Source organism: Canis aureus, chromosome 4 (assembly GCF_053574225.1).
Source record: "Canis aureus isolate CA01 chromosome 4, VMU_Caureus_v.1.0, whole genome shotgun sequence".
Classification (NCBI taxonomy): domain Eukaryota; kingdom Metazoa; phylum Chordata; class Mammalia; order Carnivora; family Canidae; genus Canis; species Canis aureus.
Window position 1 is genome coordinate 14011672 of NC_135614.1, and position 21035 is coordinate 14032706.

General features: G+C 40.3%; 1 protein-coding gene across 9 annotated transcripts in view; it reads right to left on the reverse strand.

The window, feature by feature from the left end:
• Positions 1 to 21035, reverse strand: part of ANK3 (ankyrin 3) — a 663260-nt gene that overhangs the window by 84124 nt on the left and 558101 nt on the right. For 8 of the 9 annotated variants that reach the window (XM_077894615.1, XM_077894620.1, XM_077894617.1 and 5 more), the window contains 2 exons: positions 17572 to 17695; positions 12485 to 12587 (listed from right to left, as the gene is read on the reverse strand). In XM_077894615.1, coding sequence (XP_077750741.1) covers positions 12485 to 12587; positions 17572 to 17695 — 227 coding nt within the window. Of the gene's footprint in view, positions 1 to 12484; positions 12588 to 17571; positions 17696 to 19176; positions 19878 to 21035 lie in introns of those variants that run through there. The other variant, XM_077894623.1, reaches the window with a different exon arrangement.

Here is a 21035-nt window from a genome sequence, read left to right on the forward strand (position 1 = left end):
TTAGTATGTTAAAGAAAAGAGAGAGAAAAACAGGAAAGAAATTAAAAGATGGATAATTTAACAGAGCACTGGAATATATGTAAGAATCAAATGGGCATTTGTTCACTTCTAAATACGTCAGTTCTTGACAAGACACAATAGAAAACAGGGTTAGAAAATTGGAAGTGTAAATGGAAAAATGTACAAAGGAAAGGATTTAAAAAAAAGAATGGAAACTACAGAAAATTGTATGAGACCTGTGGAACACGGTGAGAGGTTTTCCCATGTGAAACTGGACTCTCAGAAGAGGACAGTAAGGCAGACACTACATTGGAAGAGAAAACAACCTCCCTTTACTGGTCCCCAGACAGACAGGGACAGAGCCTCCAGGCAGAAAATGGGAAGTTTTTTTTGTGTGTTTTTTTTTTCCTTAAGATTTTATTTGAGAGAGAACAAAAGAGGGAGAGAGAGAGTACAGAAAGAGAGGGAGAAGCAGGCTCCCTGCTGAGCAGGGACTCAATCCCAGGACACTGAGATCATGACCTGAGCCAAAGGCAGATGCTTAACCAACTGAACCATCCAGGTGCCCCAGAAAAAGGGAACTCTTCTCTGGGATTTCCCAGTGACTTAGTATTCACTGGGAATTGGGATTTCCTAGTGAAATGTCCCCAGCTTCTTACTTGAGTAGAAATCATGCATGGCCAACTTTCCACCATGCAGCAAGAAAGCTTCCAACAAGCTTAGTGGAGCCCAAACAGTCACGAGTCACTGCACAGTTAAGAAGTATCTAATATGAGGAATAGAATAAATAAGCAAACAGAACAAAAGCAAATTGGAAGAAACAGAGGAATTTTAGGGAGAAGAAAGCTTAAAATTTTTCATTGAGGCAGCCCTGGTGGCGCAGCAGTTTAGCGGCGCCTGCAGCCTGGGGTGTGATCCTGGAGACCCGGGATCGAGTCCCACATCGGGCTCCCTGCATGGAGCCTGCTTCTCCCTTTGCCTATGTCTCTGGCTCTCTCTCTCTCTCTCTCTCTCTCAATGAATAAATAAAATCTTAAAAAATTTTTTTCATTGATATCTAGAGAGAGATGAGGTCTTTTGATGCTCATAAAGCAATAAAATACTCGAAATAAAACAAACAAAAAACCTAGAGAAAAAAAGAACTCATAGAAAGTAACAAATATAACAGCACTGAAGTTGAAAAAATATCTAGAAGTTAGGGGGAGATTTTCAAATAAAGAAAATAGGAGAACATACAAGAAAGCAGAGGATCACGTCAGAAATTTCAAATCCATTTCCTTCCTCAAAAAAAAAAAAAAAAAAAAAAGTCCAGGAAGAGAAAATAGTGAAATAGAGGAGAAGAAATCAAAGAAACTTCCCAAGAGCAGAAGACCTAAGTTCAGAGTAAAAGGACTCACTTGGTGAGCAGCAATATAAATATAAAATCTCTATAGCACATCATCATGAAATTTCAGAACTTTGGAGACAAAGAAAGAGCCTAAAAATTTAGAGGAAAAATTATCACAGATGGCAGACTTCCATCAGACTTTTAACAGCAACACCTGAAGTTCAAGGCAATGGAGCGATTCGATTGTTCTGAAAGGAACTATGTTCTGAGAGGAAATGATTTTCAATCCAAAATTCTAAAACTAACCAAAAAAAAAAAAAAAAAAGGTGTGAAAACAGAATGAATATATTTTCAGAAAAATAAGCCCTCCCTCCTTCAAATATATTTCTCATGAACTCTGTCAGGAAACTACTGGAAGATGTACTCATCAAAATGAAGGATTAAACCAAGAAGGGGAAGACACAGGAGCTGATCCTAAATTCTAGATGGGTTAACCAGAGATTATGTGTTCACGTTAGTCTGGCTTTACTTACCAATTATATTGACTTTTGGAGACCCCAAACAACTAACCCTCAGAATAGGGCAAATATTAATATAAAATGGGTTGTGATGCTCACTTTAATTTTTCAGCAGACTATAATTTCTACATTTGGAGCCTTGAGGTTACTTTTTCACACCAGACCCTTTATTTAAAAAAAAAGTTTTAATAAATAAGTAATAAGTAAATTAATAAATAAGTTTTAATAAATAAGTAATAAGTAAATTACCAAGAGGAGTAATTACAGTAATTTATTTGGTAAATTAAATAAATTTTGGTAAATTTATTTTTAAATTTACCTCTTTGGTAATTACAGTAAATTATTTACCTTTGGTACTCTTAGAAACATGCACTGGCAACATTAATTATTGAAGCAATGAATTATACCATGCAAGGAGGTATCACCGCCATCATGTACTATTTATGTATGTGGGAATGTGCCAGCTTCTAGATCCCAAGTCTCTGCCAGTCCTGCATGACTCTTTTACTCTCCAAAGTCTTTGCCACTCATTGAAACTTTGTCATCATACAAATGAACAAATGTACAATGAACAAATGTACTGGGTCAGAATGATGACCTCTATGTCCCAATATCTGCCCCAGTATTTTTTTCCAGAGAAGTCTGCTTAGGTTTATGAGCAGACATACCAATTTTAATAAGCTAAACACAGACAAACAGCTTGCTCTTCCTACACTGCATCCATCTAAACACAAAACAAGGTAATTTAACTGGACCTATATTTTGTATAGAAAGAGACTAATTTGTAGCTTCGTTTCTGAGCTCCTGGTCTCCAAATTCTTATTTCTACAGGTTAGCATTTACTTAAAACTGAAATGTCAAATTTGACCTGTTCATTTATTTTAATAAACAATATGAATTCCGAAATGTTCTGACATGTTATTGTGAACGGCACCATGGTACCAATGAAAAGCTTTTCCTCGATTTGGTTAGTGAACAAATAGATATTTGAAATGATAAACAGGATATCACATTATGGAGATGGTTAAAAAAGATGAACTACATTGGCTCTGAAGCTTCCCACAGTAAGTAGGGTGTTCCCAGGACTTAATGGAAAAAGTTGGCAGACTTAGATTTAAAAATTGCCTTTGCTACTTGTTAATGGAGAACACTTCATCCCCACTCTAGAGTTTTCCATTTTGGAAAGGCGACTCAGTTGTGTAACCGTAGGCCTCTTCCTATCCTTTTATATTCACTTTGGCCCTGGAGATGTGGAGTGATTTATTTGGCTAGAAGATTGGGAAAGGTAGCTGGAAGGCTCTGTTTACTTCTCACGCTTGAGCTTGGTCCCAGACAGCGAACATGCATGTCCCTCTGGCTCCCCAAAGCCTACTTCCATGAGGGGTATGCCTGCCCCGGGGTTGGCAATGCAGGCCACCGGGGAGGGGATGTGCCTATTTCAGGGGTTCAGTTAACAGGCCTACTTGACTCAGACACTAAGCCAGCCCCCTACTTGGCCTCCATCAGGAATAAAGGAAATATTTTGCCTTTGACCTTTCCTTATCTTTCTTTACTGAAAGCCCTTTTGAAGATGCCCCAACATGGTTTCCTGGTTTCATGATCCTTAGTGCATTTCTTAGGTTTTCTCAGTCTTAGTTTCCTCATTTGCAAACTGAGGGTTGGTTGCTGTGGAAACTAAATAAAAATGTACATCAAAAATCTGGCACCAAGGCCAGTGTTGGCATGGAGTCATATTAATGTTTCTTTATATGTATAGTCATTTCTCCTTTTCAAAGGACTTTCATTCATATTAGTTCATTAGTTAAAATACTATAATTTTGGGAAAACAGAGCAAAAACAAAAATGTTCCAGTGTCAGCACTGGTCCTTTACAGTTATGCCCACAGCATGCTTCTATCAAATCAGCTGAGCCCATTTGATTAGAAGAATGCATCTTGTAAAGGTGTAGGACTTACCTATTGACTCAAAAATGCTGAAATTTCTATGTTAACAATAGTAATGCCAAAATTTACTGTGTGCTTGACATTGAGCAGTGTTCTAGATTTTTAAATTCATTTATTCTCTGAATTCTCAGAACCTAGTAGCACTGGGAGTCATATCATACCCATTTCACAGATGAGGAAACTGAAGTTCAGAGAGAAACTGCAAAAATTTGACAAACACAAAATCAACACCCTCCACCAGGCAACTTTAGTAGGACACTGTGTTGAGGAAAAATTCACAATGATTTAATAAGACCTTTTACTCCCACATCAAAAATGACAATAAGCACACAAGATTTTTCATCTTGGAAGTGATGTCAAGGACCCTATTAAAATCAAAATGCACATTATTCAATAGAGTCCAAAGCCTGACTAACGATGATATCACTGTCTCCATGAGCTTAATACTTTCCCAAAATAGTTTCTCACTAGCCCTATTCATCAGAGGAAAGAGAAGAGCAAGTACACACTGGCTTTACAAGAGGACACACCCAAATGCCCAGGTCTGGAAATAAACGTCTGGGCATGGAAGAAGAGAGGCAGGGGGCAAGAAAGTATATGCAAGGAAAATAAAGAACAACCCAATTAACTCCAATATTAGATAATGCTCCAGGCTGCCAACTGTCAAGCTCCAGTATTGGATGACACAAGGGAAAGTCCTTCTCTGTCAGCTCTGCTGCCCCCTGGGAGCTAGCAGAAAGTAGTCCTGAAGATTTACTGATGGCCTGGACATGCTATTGTTAACAGCACCAGGTAGATGTCACAATATCAGGTCACATAAAAATCCAGTGCATCTAATCTGAAAAACTGTAAGTGCAGTTTAATTGAGAAACAGCTGGATAATGTCATGAGACTAGGAACCCATGAAAGGAAAGGCTTGCAAGGATAGCTTTACCGCCTGGTCACAAACCGGACAGGACCAAGACAGGGGAACCCATGTGGGTGTCAGTTCCCTTAGACCAAGAAAACATGACGTGGGTTTGACTTTGGCTGTATCACTGCACTGTCCAGTGAGTGACAAGTCAGACACCTCACCGAATCTCCATTTCTGCATTAGGGTAACTGGTAGATAAGATTAACTGTCTCAATTCACTGTGAGCCTGGAATGACCCAAGCATTGTGAAAGTCATTTGAAAATTCTAAATTGCTGTAAACAGAAACACAAATTTTAATAACCCTAAACTTCCCAGAGTTTTTATCAGTGAGGATAAATAAGTTCTTAAACAGAGCATTACAGTCTTCTATGTAGCTTTTAGGAGAGCATATGTCTTATCAGACTACAGGAAGCAGCCTGCTGGATTAACAAACAATTGGGTATCTGGGCTGCGACAAATACTTGTGCAAATATCAACCTGTTCCATGGTGAACATGCTTTGTCAGGTGTGTATTAGAGTGGCAGGCTAGTAGTCAGCAGCAGAACCGGGTAAGCAGACATTGGACCCAAATTCTAGTCTCAGCTCTATCACCTATTGTCACCTGATGTGAAGTGACACTGGGCAAGTGATATACTCCTCTCAGCCCCAGCTTCTTTGTCTGTAAGTGGTAATGATAGTACCTAGTCCATAAGGAACCTGAAAGCATGACATGAGATGATCCATTAATGAGATGTTGCGGCAGGTACTACAATAAGTATTGTTAAGTATTGAGATCTATAGCAGATACTGAGTGAAATGGCAAACTGCTATGGGACTGGTTGGACATCTAGTGTAACGAGCTGGAAATATTCTTTTAAGAAATGGATTCCATTAAAAAAAAGTCTAATACATAGTAACTGACAATAGAATGGTGGTAACCAGTGGCTGGGGTAGGGGAAGAAGGGGCATATTGATCTAAAGGTACAAACTTGCAGTTATAAGATTAGTAAATTCTGGAAACCTAACGTACAGCATGGGGACTGTAGTTAATAATAAGGTATTATATTCTTGAAATTTGCTGAGAGAGATCTCAACTGTTCTTACTATACACACAAAAATGATAAGTATAGGAGGTGATGGATATGTTAATGAGCTTGATTACGGAAAAATGTATACATATATCAAAACATCGCCTTGTACACCTTAAAAAATGGATTCCACAAGAGAAAGCCTGATTTAAGGAGAAAATAAAATATAAATTAAAGGCTTACTAAAGCAAGTCCTTTTTTCTCTAAAGTATTTCTTTTCTTGAAGTCAACTATTAGCACCCCTAAGATTTATTTGAGACTAAAAAGCAAACCACGGAAGCTGACTTCTCTGGGATTTCAAATCTGATTGATTTCAAAATAATTTAGCTACCAATTTCCATTAAAAAAGGTGAATCAAGGTCAGCACGGAAGCTGTTAACATAACATCCAGCTCAAGTCATCTAAATTAACTGTTCTACCTTAAGAAAGTCACAACACCCAGCTGTCTGCCTTGAAAAAAAAAAAAAAACATAATCTTGCTGACCAATCTGAGAGAGGTGTTGAATGGATCACCTGAGTAATGCTGGCAAAGCACTCTGGAGAGAAAAAGCAGCATATTAAATGTCACTAGTCAAAGGTGTTTATCTTCCAGGGGACTATCTCTAGCAAATCTTTAATCCCAGGCTGGCTACCTTCTGCCACCATGCACATTTCTGAGAGCCCCTTAGAATTACCTTCAACACAAGAAACAGCAAGGCTAACCTGCTGATGTTGGGGGAGGGGAGGTGCAGGAGGAGAAGAGAGGGAGAGAAGTCTCAAATTTGAGTCTCATTAGACTGGCTTAGGTTTTACATTCTAACCTAAAGTGTTCACTGTCATCTAGGAAAAGGAATGCTCTGGATGGCCAGGTTTGGGGCCCATCCTTGGAGGGAGGAAGGGATTTCTGACCCTTCTAAATGACACTGAGAAATGGATGAGGGTGCAGGTTTGGCCATCAGATCCTGTCTGCTACCTGAGAAAGTGGAATGGGTGTACACAGGCAAAACCAACCCATGTTCCTAAGTGATTTCCACTCTTCTCCTATTTTTGGATAACTACCAGAAGTCTTACTGAATTAAATGTTTCTGTTTGCTGCACAAACACATCCCTTGGTCTTAACAGATACTTCCAGGGTCATTCAAAGGAAGTGCAATTAATTGGTTAGCATGCAAAACATTTTTAGACCCACTATCATGCCTTCTACCTCATATCTATGCAAAGGTCAAGTATTTTCATTCCTTTCATGATGCCTTACATGCGATACTTTTTAGCATAATCATTTTCTCCATAATTTTCATAACCTGTTGCTGAATATAAGTTGTCGGTTCCTTTTAAGTCTCATTAAATAGGATATTTATTATTAGAATCTAGCATAAGCATAATAGAGAACACACCTAAATATAACATTTTATGCTAAAAAAATATAAAAATGATGGTACCAACATCCATAATAAAAATGCTAACAAGGGATGCCTGGGTGGCTCAGCAATTGAGCAACTGCCTTCAGCTCAGGGCGTGATCCCAGGGTCCTGGAATCAAGTCCTGCATTTGGCTCCATGTGAGGAGCTTGCTTCTCCGTCTGCCTATGGCTCTGCCTCTCTCTCTCTTTGTGTCTCTCATGAGTAAATAAATAAAATCTTTTAAAAAAATAAAAAGATTTTTTTTTTATTTACTCATGGGAGACAGAGAGGAAGAGACACAGGCAGAGGGAGAAGCAGGCTCCATGCAGGGAGCCCAACATGGGACTCCATCCCAGGTCTCCAGGATCACACCCTGGGCTGAAGGTGGCGCCAAACCACTGAGCCACTCGGGCTGCCCCAATAAAATCTTTTTAAAAAATGCTAACAAGTATGTGAGATCTTGGAAGACAGAGCACAAAGTCCGAGGGCTCTCTGATGGCTTCTTTCTCACACAGAGCAATGCAGATGTACAGCCTCTAAGGAAACAGCCTGGAGCCACATGGCCAGTGACTCTGCCATTTACCTGTGTCCTCTGAGGTGAGTTACTTAAGCTGACTGTGCCTCAGTTTCTTCATCTTTTTAATGGAGCCAAGAAACTATCTCAAAGGGTTTTGTGAAATGTAAATGAGTTTGTACTGGTAAAACACTTAGGATAGTGTCTTGCACATAGTAGGAGCTCAAAATGTTTTCACCACTATCACCATAAGCATTATCACACCTCCTGACACAGTGTCTACTGAATATTATTCCATTTATGTAATGAGGACTGGCTGGCGTGGATCATACACAGCAATTATACAAGCCATACCAGACAAGTGCTTTCAATAATTATGTCAGAAGAAATGAAAGAACCATTCTATTCTATTCTATTCATCCTAGACAACTTGGCTTCAGTTTGGAATCATCCCTTGTCTCTGTTACTTTTTATTTGGAAAAGAATGTTTTCAAGCACAGATGTTGTTCTAAGACAATCTGACACCCACATATCTGAGCTTATAAAACAAAAACATTAGATGTTGAATGATCGATATACAAAAAAATCCCAGCCAGAGTTGCTTTAAATCAATGGTTCCTAGCCAGAGATGCATCCCAGAATCACCTGTGGAGCTTTAAAAAAACACATGTGCTCAGGACCCAGCCAGGGAGATTCTGAAGGCATCTTGGTTTTCAAACGACCACTGGTGATTCCAATGTGTGCCCCAATTAAGAATTCGAGGAATCTCTACACCCAAGGTAGGGCTCAAACTTATGGCCCAGAGATCAAGAGTCACATGCTCTTCCAACTGAGCCAGTCAGACACCCCTTCTCCCAATCAACAAGTCTGACTAGGAATCAGGGGTTTTCAATTCTGAGTGTATTAAAAAAATCCTGTGCCTAGCCCTTCTTAGCCACTGAGCAATTGCACTTATTTGTTTGTTTTTAAGTTTTTATCCTAATTCCAGTTAATTAAAATACTGCCTTATGTTAGTTTCAGGTGTGATATAGCCATTCAGTACTACTATACGTCACCCAGTGCTCATCACCTGACAGCGCACTCCTTAAGCCCTACCTAACCCGTCACATACTTAGCCCTCCACCTCACCTCCCCTTTGATAACCATCCATTCTCTATAATTAAGAGTCTGTGTCTTGGTTTGTGTCCATCTCTCTTTTCCCTTGTTTTGTTTCTTAAATTCTACATGTGAGTGAAATCATATGATGAGCAATCATGTTTTAAAAATTCTTTAAGATGATTCTCATGAGCAGTCAGGGCTGAGAGTCACTGCTTTAAATGATAACATGATAACATCTAACAATTGGAAGGCATAATATATCTACATACATATTTTCAGAGGTCTATCTACAGGTGACTTGATTACAAGGTAAAGGGAAGGTAAAAGAATAGGGAGTTCATGGATAACCCAATATCACAGTAAAAAAGAGTCCACTCTTGATTTTCCAGTGTGTGTGTGGGAGGTGTCTGACTGATTATGATTACAGCTCAGCAGGGCATGAGGATGGGCTCATTTCTCCCAAATCCCTTCCCAGCTCTGGCCTCCAATCCTACTTTCACAGCATAGGTTCTTAGGAACATGGGAGTTGGGAGCAGCAGGCCTGTGCCAATTATCCTGAGTCTCAACTGTTCTTTAACTATGGTTAATGTGCAAACTGATTAATCAGCAGTATGATAATGAAGAGGCAACTATGCTTTGTATCGGTGTGGTCTACTCTTGTTGAAAACAAGCAGCACATGGAGAGTTATTAATTTTTATTCATTTTCCACCTTTATGTGTCAAAGCAACTTTAACTGGACAATGACAGGGCAGTTTTAAATCTGACAATGAGTCATGTGTCATTGCCTTAAGAATTCTAAATATTTAAGGCTTCTTGCATGCTTTCAGACAATATCAATACTGCGGAGAAACTCTGTTTTGAAGTTTATAAATACAGATTTAGAGGCATGATGGATATAAACTAATAATGTTTGCCACTTAATTCTAATATGAAGTCTGTGCTTTATGTTAAGCATACTTCCAAAATAAATGCTTCTCATCAGTCTTGCATAGTGTAACTAGACCCTTCCCTTGTGAAGCCTCTCTCTGGAGGAATCAGCCTCTTCCCTCTTCTGTAATAAATGAGATACTAGAGACTAAATAAGTCAACATGCCTCTTTTGGAATTTGTTCTCCCCCTTCCTCCAAGTTTTTATTTTGAAGGAGTTCAAACAAATAAAGAAATTAAAAAAAAAAACCTCTATAAGAAATACCAGTGTACACTTCATCTAGATTCAACATTGACATTTTGCCATATTCACATTCGCACAAGCTCTCTCTCTCCATACACACATACTTCTTTTGGTCGAACCATTTGAAAATAAATAGCTGACTTAATGATTACTCCATTGCTGGAAACCACAGCTTGCACGCCCCTGGAATGGAGATATTCCCCATATAGCTTCAATAATGTTGTCACTATTAACAGAACTAACAATAATTCTCTAACAATATAGCCGGTTCATTTTCAAGTGTCCTCAATTGTCCCTAAAATGTCTTTATGTCATTCATACATTTTTTTTCCAAATCTCTGGTGAGTTGATCATGAAGTTGTATGTGTTCATTAAACATGCCAGTTCCACAAGGAACACCTGTCAGATCATGGGATCCTCCACCATCGTTGAAGAAAGCAACTTCCTACTTCTATAGTTATCAACTTGAGATTTATTTGTAAAGGTTTCAAGATATCTTTCCCCTGACTGCTCTACAGAGATGTTTGAGACAGCCACACAGGTACTTTTCAAATTTAAGCAGCAATCAGGTTTACTTTAAAGTTCTCTTTCTTTCTTTTCATAAATCCTTTATTCTGATTAAAGCTGTCCCTTCCAGCCTACGTGAGTAAGTGGGTCTTGGCAGTAGCTAACAGGTAATGGTGTGAGAACACTTGGAAGCCTGTCTGCAGCATTGGAGCATGGCAAACACTTATATTTAAGGTTGAGATGCAGAAATTGAAATGTAGTGTAACTATGGCAGTGGGAGTGGTGGTGATGGTGGCAGTGATAGTGAGGTCATGGTGCTGATTGTCCCAATTTCAGACCCTTGTCCCAAAGTAAATATATATTCAGAAACATAGGCCACAATTAGATTCAATCAAGTATTTGAGATTCCATTATAGAACTGGGCACGTGTTTTATGTATGACCAAAGTGTGACTGATACCCAAGGAATCTCCTATCACCTGAGATTTTGTAGGTTTTGTAGGGTTTCCTTAGGCCTGGAGAATAACAGGCATGTCTACACTTGTGTCACCAATATATCTACTAACATCTCATTTTAATTGGGAACATGAAGAGATCACAATTATCCAACCAGGATAATGACCACAGCCAACCGAGAGAGAGCTCCTCAGAAAATCTCAGCCAATACCTGGGCAATACCTTACACCCAAGAGCTTAGCTTCATTAGTTGAGACAAGTGCTTTCTCTAGTGCTAACAACCATTTAAACCATGACATGATATCACATCTATAATTATTCTACAAAGAGTGTTTATGTCTGGCCAAACACTGAATAGCCACTGTATTCACCTCTGTAAAATCTGCTTGCTAAGAATGTTCTAGAGTGTTAAGTAGTAAAATATTTATTATTGGTTCTTGTGAAGTACAAGGTACATCTGTGTGTCTGGAAGTCAGCATCTCTAAACACAGGAGACTCCCAAAAATCTGACTACCTGCTTCTTAGACCTCTAACTTAGTGATACTATTACGATCACTTATTCATCTCCAAAATACCTTCATTGTTCAGTGAATAAATAGGTCCAGTATAATTTCACTATTTACATTGGTTAAATATGACAAGCCACCTTCAAAATTAGTTTTATGGCTAAACAGTTTCATCTATCATTAGCGCACGAATGTGCAAATTTAAAACCAGGTATTGTGTATATCTAGAATAATGAACCACCCTGAGCCCATATGTAGCAGAACTATGTTGCTAGAACTTCTTGCTTTAAACCAGTATCTACTCAACCATAATTACTGAAGAGAAGAAATTGCATGAACACTAGTAGAGATTCTGGTAGAAAACAAAATACTATCACATCTTGAGAAGGCCCATCACAAGCAGCTTTGATGCTAAGGGATAAAAACCTGACCAATCTCGTCTTTAACTACATGCTAAAAACAATTCTAGTAAATTCCAACATGCACTCACAGTTTATTTAGGAAAATCAAATACCTATGTGGATCATGCCAGCAATTTTAGCTACTGATTATTATTAATTCTTTATTTTTTATTAAAGATTTTATTTATTTATTCATGACAGACGAGAGAGAGGCAGAGGCACAGGCAGAGGGAGAAGCAGGCTCCATGCAGGGAGCCTGATGTGGGACTTGATCCAGGGTCTCCAGGATCAGGCCCTGGGCCAAAGGCGGCACTAAACCGCTTAGCCACCTGGGCTGCCCCCATTATTAAGTCTTTAAATAAAATTGAAATAGATTTGACCTAGAAGGGAGAAAGGTAGCCATGTCTTTCCTAGGACTTTCTGAGTTCCTCTATGTGGGCTGTTAAGGATTCATCTGCAGAAGAGCAGGCTATTTCTGTATATGGCACAATTGTTTTTTTTTTTTTTCCTCTTTCCCCCCCGCCCCACAAATGATTTTTTCCTTTTTCCCTGGCAGTACAGGAAGTTTTACAAATGCTAAATCAAATATGTAGAAATACAGTTTTTTGTCATGGGACAAAAAGCTCAATTCAATCACAGCAGTGAAAGTTCAACAATCCAAGAATATTTGAAGGAGAATGCATACCTGCTCTTTGGATGGCACAAGGAGTTCTTCAATCATCATGCTGTCCCGCGCATAGGAACTTCTGTTCAAGGTGTACGACCTATCCGAACTGAAGGAGCGGAGGCTGTTGTATTTACAGTTAACCATTCAAGAGTGGTGGATGATGATGAGATGAATAAAATAAAATTAATGCATGCAACTTTGAAAACAGGCAAGATGGCTAAAAATATCAACAGAAGTTGTTCTTGAAAAGACATCGTCAAATATAAAATCCCATATATTTGAGGAAATCTCTTAAGCTTGGACAATTTCATGATCAGATTTTTGTTTCAAATCAGGCCACATGGTGTTAAATCTGTGAGAATATGAAATGCATGAAAACTTTGGATGTTTCACTATGACAGTTGAATCAACATGGCAATGGAGAAGAACCAGATGACTCTTGATAATTTGATAATTTGAGAGATTTTTCTACGGTAAGGCTTATGTTAGAGTCTCCTTTATTGCTGGTTCATATCTGTTTACCTCTTACTACTGAATCGAATGATGTCTGCTGCAAATGGGACTGTTTATAAGTCTTTGAAAACCACATATGGGTTTAAACTAGTGAGAGCTCTGGGTTATAGCTAATGGAAAACATCAAAAAGGTAGCATGACAAATATATCTTGCGTGATTTTTGCCATCTTTCTAGCCTTGAAAATTTCAAATTTCAGGTATGTTTACTTTATCTTTATCTACTTTATCTTTATCTACTTACTCTACTTCTTTTCTTCCTTGGGCCTTATATTGTTCCCCTTTCTGGTCCCTCTTAAATCCTCTACACAGTCCCTGAGGTTCCAGAGTGCAAGACCCTTGATGCCCTGAAGTGCCTCTCATACACTGACCTCTAAACCAAAAACTAAGAGGGGGTTGGGGGAGAGGGTGGCAGGTGGAAGAAGTTGGGCAAATATGGTCAAAAGGTATGAATTTCCAGGTATAAAATAAGTAAGTCCTGGAGATGCAGTATATATCATGGGAACTTAGTCAATAATATTGTATTGTGTATTTAAAAGCTGCTAAGAGAGTAGATCTCAAAAATTCTCATCACAAGAAAAAAATATTTGTAACTATGTGTGGTGATGAACGTTAACTTACTGTGGTGATCATTATTTTGTGTATGTGAAACTAACATGTTATATGTCAATTACATCTCAACTTAAAAACAATACAGTAAGGGATGCTGGGAAGCTGGCACATATGCACATTGGATAAGCAGGATGGTTAGGATTGCAGATAATCTGAGCCTTGGCATAACACCTTGTGATTTATCCTCCAGAAAGAGAGGACAAGCTCGTGACGTGTTTCTCTCAGGTCATCTCTGTCTCGCCTCCCATCCTATCTATCATGACAGACCGGCATAAGGTAACTTTGCATCGTCCCTTGTTTTGAATGAGGTCTGACACTTCCTGCCCACCCTTCTTACAATAGAGCTGCAGAACAAGAAACCTCTTAGCTGCAGTCCCAGCAATGCAGCACCCTACAACTGCCATGGTAGGTATACAGCCCCTTTTGTTTTGATGCCATCCTTACTTTGTGGAGGACAAAGATGGTGGGAAGTTGCCACCTCTCACTGCCCACGTAAGTAATAAACTGTCTGGATCTAAATGTGGCTACTTGAGTCTTTACTAAAAGGATCAATCAGATGTTGGCCTTGGCCTTGCCTTGTGTTTGTATGACAGGGAAAAGAGCAAAGAGGTATATAAGAAATGGTTCTCTGCTTTGCACAAAAGGACTTCTTTTCCCCATTGCTCACTATACTAAAGATAACCCAAGGGGGGTATTTTTATATCAAGATACAGAAGCCTCTGGATGACAGGAATCATTCTAAGGGTCTACACAAATGAATAGATATATTCTTCTAGGATTAGAGCCTTGCCCTCCACCAGAATCTTGAGGAAGATCTTCAACCTCAAAATAAACATCATTCTATAGAGTCATTATCTAGTGCATTCAACAAATAAACACTGACTCTTAGGAGCAAGGCACAATATTAGAGACTGGATATAGAAGCAAAGACAAAAACAGAAAGAACTAAGCCTTATTTCTGCACAGAGGAGATTACCTAGTAAGCCATGTGCCTGGCCACCTGCATGGGCAGGCCTTCTGCACCCAGTCACATGACACACACTCTTCATTATTTTTTTTTCCTGCTTCAGTTGCAAACATTTTTTTCCCCCTTGTTTCTCTTGTTTCTAGCCTCTTATCTTCTCTCATACAGTATAAACTTCCTAAAAGCAGATATTGTCTTTCTACTCTCTAACTAAACACTGTCCAATAGGACTTTCTGCAACAATGGTCATGTTTTAATCAGACTGTCCAATACAGTGGCCAGAGGCCACATGTGGATGCTGAACACCTGAGGCATGATTAGTGTGACTAAAGAGTTGAATTGAATTTTATTTAATTTTTTACTAATTGTAATTTAAATAGTCTTATGTGGCTGAAGGCTACATCGTGAGCATAACTTCTTAAGTACTCATAGCAAGGTTCTATTTGCCCCAGTGATGTGGGGTGGGAAGCACCAGAAGGTTCCACTCTCTGCATTGCACATTCATTTATGAAAATTCTGGCTCCCACTGCATATGTTGACATTGGTGACATGTAAGAATAGCTTTAGAGTATATGTGAACAATCACTTAAGTGTTTAAAAAATTGTTATATATTTTAACTTCAGTTTTTAAATATATCTAAGATTCATTAATATTTAAAAAATATCCTTTCTTTTAACTTTTGTATGACTGCCAAGTGAAGAACAGAGCCTAGAACTGGGTGCTGTCCATGGAAAAGCCTAAAGAGGTCTTCATTTTACAGAATGTTTAACTTGCTCCTCACTCTTCCCAACCAAGTTACATTAGACAGATGGAGCTCATTATGACCATCAAGCTTCACTCTGAATCCTTAATACATTGAAATCCTTTCAGCTACCAAAACTAGATATTATTGGCATGGGGGTCTGGAAGGCATGAAATTGTTTTGAACTAAGGTCAACTATATTATTTGTAGCCATCAGTATACCCTAAGTGTTAAATACAGGAAGTATTAGAAAAACACATGCCTCAGAAGTCTAAAATTATACCAATGTACCTAGCACAAGTCAAATAAAACAGCCACCAGCAAACAAACTGTTTTCAAATCAAAACTTTTTCTTCAAAACCAGTTTGGAGAGTTCTGCAGTTACTTCATGCACTATACAAACTTTGTTAAAAGAAAGAGATTCTTTAAGTATTCAATTTTGCATTAGTAACATTTCTTGTCAAACATTTAGTTACTTGCTAATTTTCTCAGAATTACAAAATTGATTTTCTAACTGAGCAGGAAAAAAAAAAAAGCACATTGCAGCACAGCACAGCACAGCACAATGCTGAAGAAAATAAAAATGAGAATATGAGTCAGGGAAGGGCAGAAAAACACTGTAAAAGGGACATATCTTCTTACCTGATCTTGGGACTAATTAAGGTATTTTTAGAAAAACACAGGAGAAGTAGAAAGCAAAAAATCAGACAGGGAAAAAAGAAAAAAATGTTATGGTGAATGAGTTACACATTTAATGTATTCCTTTTAAATGTTACACTCAGAATACTGTATTTGGTAATATTCCAACAATACTTTAAAAAATATATTGGCTTTACAGATTTTTTTTTCAGATTTGCCTCTGAGCATAACATGAGTTGCCAATGTAAAAAAAAAAAATGAGTTACATATAATAGCAACAAATAATAACAGTGCAATCAAAACCAGAAGTGTGAAAGCCTTAGAACTGCCTTGAGAAAAGTTATAAGAGACAACATGCTGGTTTCATCTCTCACTAGATGTCAGCCTCTACAATTTTCTATATACAAATGACTGATTCACAAAATATACCTTTTACATATGATTTGAGGAAGAGAATCAGCTAGTTATTGGATTGCAAAAGCTATTAAGCCTCTAAAGGAATTTTCTCCTGAGATTCTGCATACTTTCCATTGTAACTTGTGGCTCTTGTGTGACTACCTGAAACATGTGGTGTTTTTAAAAAGTTATGTCCCCCTTCTTATTAATGATAACTGTTTCAATAAGATTTTAAGGATTTTTATAAATAAATTTAAAAAGCAAAAATTCTGTGGAGTTACATGAGGGTCCAAATTCCACTAATAAAAAGACTAACTGCAAGAAAAATCAATTCAGTATCTAAACTGGCCACCTCACCCTGAGAGTCGATTCCCAGGCTTACTTTGCGGGAAGTGCCATTAGACAATGAAACATTTTACAACAGATCCTTAAACTATAGGAAAATGTCCCCAGGGCTCTGGCTTAGAAAAGTTTAATTATTAGCTTTAAAATAACTTGACTGTCAGCAAACATGCTGTTCAACCAACCAGGAGAAAAGAAGTCCCCAAATTCTGGACAAGGTCCTGTTTCACTTAAGCAGTGTCAGGTAAGTTGGAGCCAAGGTTTTTCCCAGGCAAAAGTTTTACACTTTGGTTTTCAGCACTGAATTTGGGGCCATTCCTGTCTGTGACTTTGGGGAAGTCATGTAACACTCCTGACATGTCCCTTGTAAACAAAGTAATGGCATAGTTTTAGAGGAGACACCCAAATATTTGGTAGACAATTGTAATAAACTATATGCAATTTTTTTTTCAAGAATGCTCTCTTTTAAGTCTCAATCACGAATTACTCTTTCAGTGACGAAGAGAGAATAGTGAACCGTCAATATAACTGTATTAAAAAAAAAATACAACCGTATTGTCCTTATTGGAAAATTAGATTTCTCTTTCAACACGGCACACAATTTAATTTGGAAACGTGGAGGCCACCCGGGCTCTGAGCTCTTCCACTATCATGCGTGAAGCATGACGGCAGCGTGGGAACAAACACTCCACATGTTCAATCACGGACAATCGAGGACTGAAAAAGCCACGAAAGAAAACGGTGGAACACGTGCACCAGGGTTGAGAACATTCTACCAACTTCGCACCTTCATCCAAAGAGCACACTGGGGGATAATGTGAAAAATGAAAATGATTTTGGTTTATGACAGATCATGGTCGTATTCAATTATCTGCGAAGAAGAGCGGCAATAAAATACCTGGCGGACCGGGCCCCGAGACTGAAGCCCATGTAGCCCTCGGCGGGGAGAGAGTCATCGCCCAGCTCTTTCAGGTCCTGTGGCCCCAGATACTTGTCCGTGTCCCCTGTCATGGCATCTTCACCTGCCGAGGGACAAAGCAAGCCAGAATCAGAAGCTTCCCTTGGGAGAACGCATTCGTTGTAGAGAGAGCCACTCCTTTGGTCACCAGCAAATCACCCATTCCTCACATTCGCTTTCCCACGCCCGCTGGACAATACTCATTACTGCCGTTTACAAGGAAAAAGCAGACGTGAGGTTAGTTCAGGATCTCAAGAGTGAACGTCAGTAGCGAAAGAGCGCCTGGGGTGAAGCACCAACTTTAAGACATTTCCCCCATCGGATTTCCCCCCCTCAAGCCACAGCTGACTCGAAAGGTGGATCTTTTTTGTCCGTTTGCTTTCCTGGCCTCGCCACGCCGAGGGCAGCTATTTGAATGGATGTGGATTGCAAAATAAGAGCCACCTCTCTATTACTATTCTGGAAATTGGATATGGGAAGGGAGTGGATTTTTTTTTTTTTTTTTAAATGTTCTCACACCGGATTTCAGTTCAGGACATCTGTAAGAAACTAGCAAGTCATTTTAATCTGAGCTGTTTCTGCTTAACTGGAGAACTTTGAAACACATCAAATTTTTTTTTTTAAGATTTTTTTTATTTATTCATGAGAGACACACAGAGAGAGGCAGAGACATAGGCGGAGGGAGAAGCAGGCTCCCTGCGGGGAGCCCAGTGCGGGACTCGATCCCAGGACCCCGGGATCACGACCTGACCCGAAGGCAGACACTCAACCCACTGAGCCACCCAGGTGGCCCTAGAAACACAGCCATTTCGAACTGTTCCTGCACCCATCACAGGAGCAGCTCAGCCCAGCTGCCCCGGGGCTGGAACTCTTCTTGGAAAGGAGCTCTACCTTCCTTAGAGACCCAGTGGAGACACCAGCGGTTTGAAAGGAGGACTATATAAACTGCTCTTGGCCCTTCAATACAAAGAGTTAATTCCGTAAAACTTTTACCGGCTACATGTGCATAGCATGACCTCACGGAAAAACCACATTCCGAGAGTGACAGAGCAGGTTTTTCAAATGCCTTTTGCCCTCTGGGACGTTTCCCATCCCTTTTCAAAATGTAGCACATTCTGTGGAAAAGTTCGTTCCGCAAACAGGCGAGCCTATCTCCTTTTTATGACTCTCCTCCCCTTTCTGGACACCAGCTTGGCTGGCCGAGAGAGAGATTTCAAAAGCGTGTACGTTATGTTTTCTCAAAGGTAAGTGATTCATCTGTTCCAGCTATATTTTCCAATTCCTTCATTGAGTACCGTTTATAATTTCCATTCATTTAAACCCAGGAAACCACAAGAGCTTAGCTTTTAAACTACCAATCAAGTCTAAAAATACCCTGTCAACTACTGTTTTTGCAAATATAAAAAATAAACAGATCTGCTCTCTACTACTCCCCAGCACCGAGAGATTATTTTAAGTAACTCTTCACAGCTGTGCTATTTGCACATCTCACTGCGTATGAAACAAAAACACACACACCAAGTAGGACTTAAAGAAAGAGCTTACTCCGCGGTAAAGCCATTTCCACCAGGCGGGGCTGATCAAATGTTTTCCTGATGTTTCCAGGAATTCCTTAAGCCGTGATTTGAGAATGCACCTCGGAATCAGCCCAAACACACCGATTCCTGGGTTGTCTCCACCGTCTTCACCGCCGCCGGGCTCGGCTCAGCATCTCCTTGTGGGTCTCCTTGTGGGTCGTCGAAGAAGTACACATCTTTTTCTACTCATCGGAGTTCAAAGATTTTCGATATATCAAACCAGAAAAAAATAAAATGAAATAAAAAAGAGCAAACCCTGGCTACCCTTAATTGAGAAGACCCTCTTGGTCACTCTGCAGACATCCTTTTAAAGCTCCTTCTGATTGGGCCGGGAACTCCGCTGGCAGGCCTCTAGCAGGACCGAATGGTGACATAAATGCGAGCCCTGGAGTTATTTGTATGTAAATATGAGGACTGCTCCAGTGTAGACTTTCGGTAATCTGATACCAACGCCCGGTGCCTAGCCGGGTAACCGAGACAGCCTTGCGTCTAGGGAGAGCCCGCGAGCGCGCGGAGCGGGGTGCTGCGGCCCCTTAGGAGGTGCCTCTTCCCCCACAGGAATGAAGACGCGGCCGACCAGGTGGAGGGATCACAGACGAAAACAAAGAAGTGGCCCCGGCGGGGAGTGGCAGGGAGCTGCAGGCAAACTTTCAACTTTGTTCTCGGCCGGGAACACCGGGAGCCGCGGTTATTTATGGTCCCTGTCAGGTGCAAGGAGGGAGGAGGGCCTGCCCGGAGCCGAGCCGAGCCGAGCCGAGCCGAGCCGAGCCGAGGGGCTGGGGCTGGGGCTGGGGCTGGGGCTGGGGCTGGGGCTGGGGCTGGGGGCGCGCCCAGGAACCACGGATCCCCCGCCTGTACCAGGACTTGGAAGAAAGGAGCAGAGGTGAGACGAGCTGGAAGAAAGCAAGGGGATGTCTGCTTTACTTTTGGCGCAAGTTCTTGCAACTCTTCAGCACACTCGGACGCACTCCCTGGTCCTGCCTCCTTGCGAGTCCCCGGAGAGCGCGCGGGGCGAGCGCCAGGCCGAGGGGAGAGGTCTTGGCTGCAAAGGGCCTGAGGCCGCCCAGGGGAGGCGCTTCTGTCACTTCGCTGCTACACGGTTTCCCTCTCTCTGGGGCTCCTGGCCTCCCTTTCCAGCCACTCTACCCTGTTTATGTTGGCAGAGGAGGAAAAAAACGAGCAGGACTTCGGCATCCTCCATCTGGGTACGCCAGAAAGGCGATTTCTATGTTTTTTTTTTTTTTTTTTCCTTCTTCTTCTTCTTCTTCTCAGAATAGCTGGACATTTAGGCTAGAAACTAAGTATAGGGTTTTGAACGGTCTTGCTGAATTAAGTGGTTCCCGGCACTTTTCTGTGAGTGTATCTCTCTCGTGGATTGTTAACTGAAGTTACAGAAATTTGAATCTGTAGAATCGATGAAGTGGGGGAAGAGATTTGGTTTTCCTGGATCAATGCGTGTATCAATGAATGCACGACTCATCTGAGATTAAGAGGATAGGAGACCTGGGGCTTTAACTGGAGCAGCCTGACTGCAACTCACATTGTAAATATGCAGGAACAGAAGGGAAGCCATTTATAAAGCCTGGTTCATATTGAAAAATATTCCCAAGCGAAAGAATAATTTCCAACGTTGTAAAGAATGGAAGGGGAAGTCACGGTTAAAATGGATAAAATGACTAAACCTTGATCTGTTTTCCACATCTGCACTTAAAATCCAAACTGCTTAGCAAAACCTCATTCAATGAACGTCGCTCAGTGAAGCTTCCTAACAAGGACTGGGATGAAAAAGTTCCTTCCTCTTGACTTCTCAGCCGGCCTTTCTCTGGC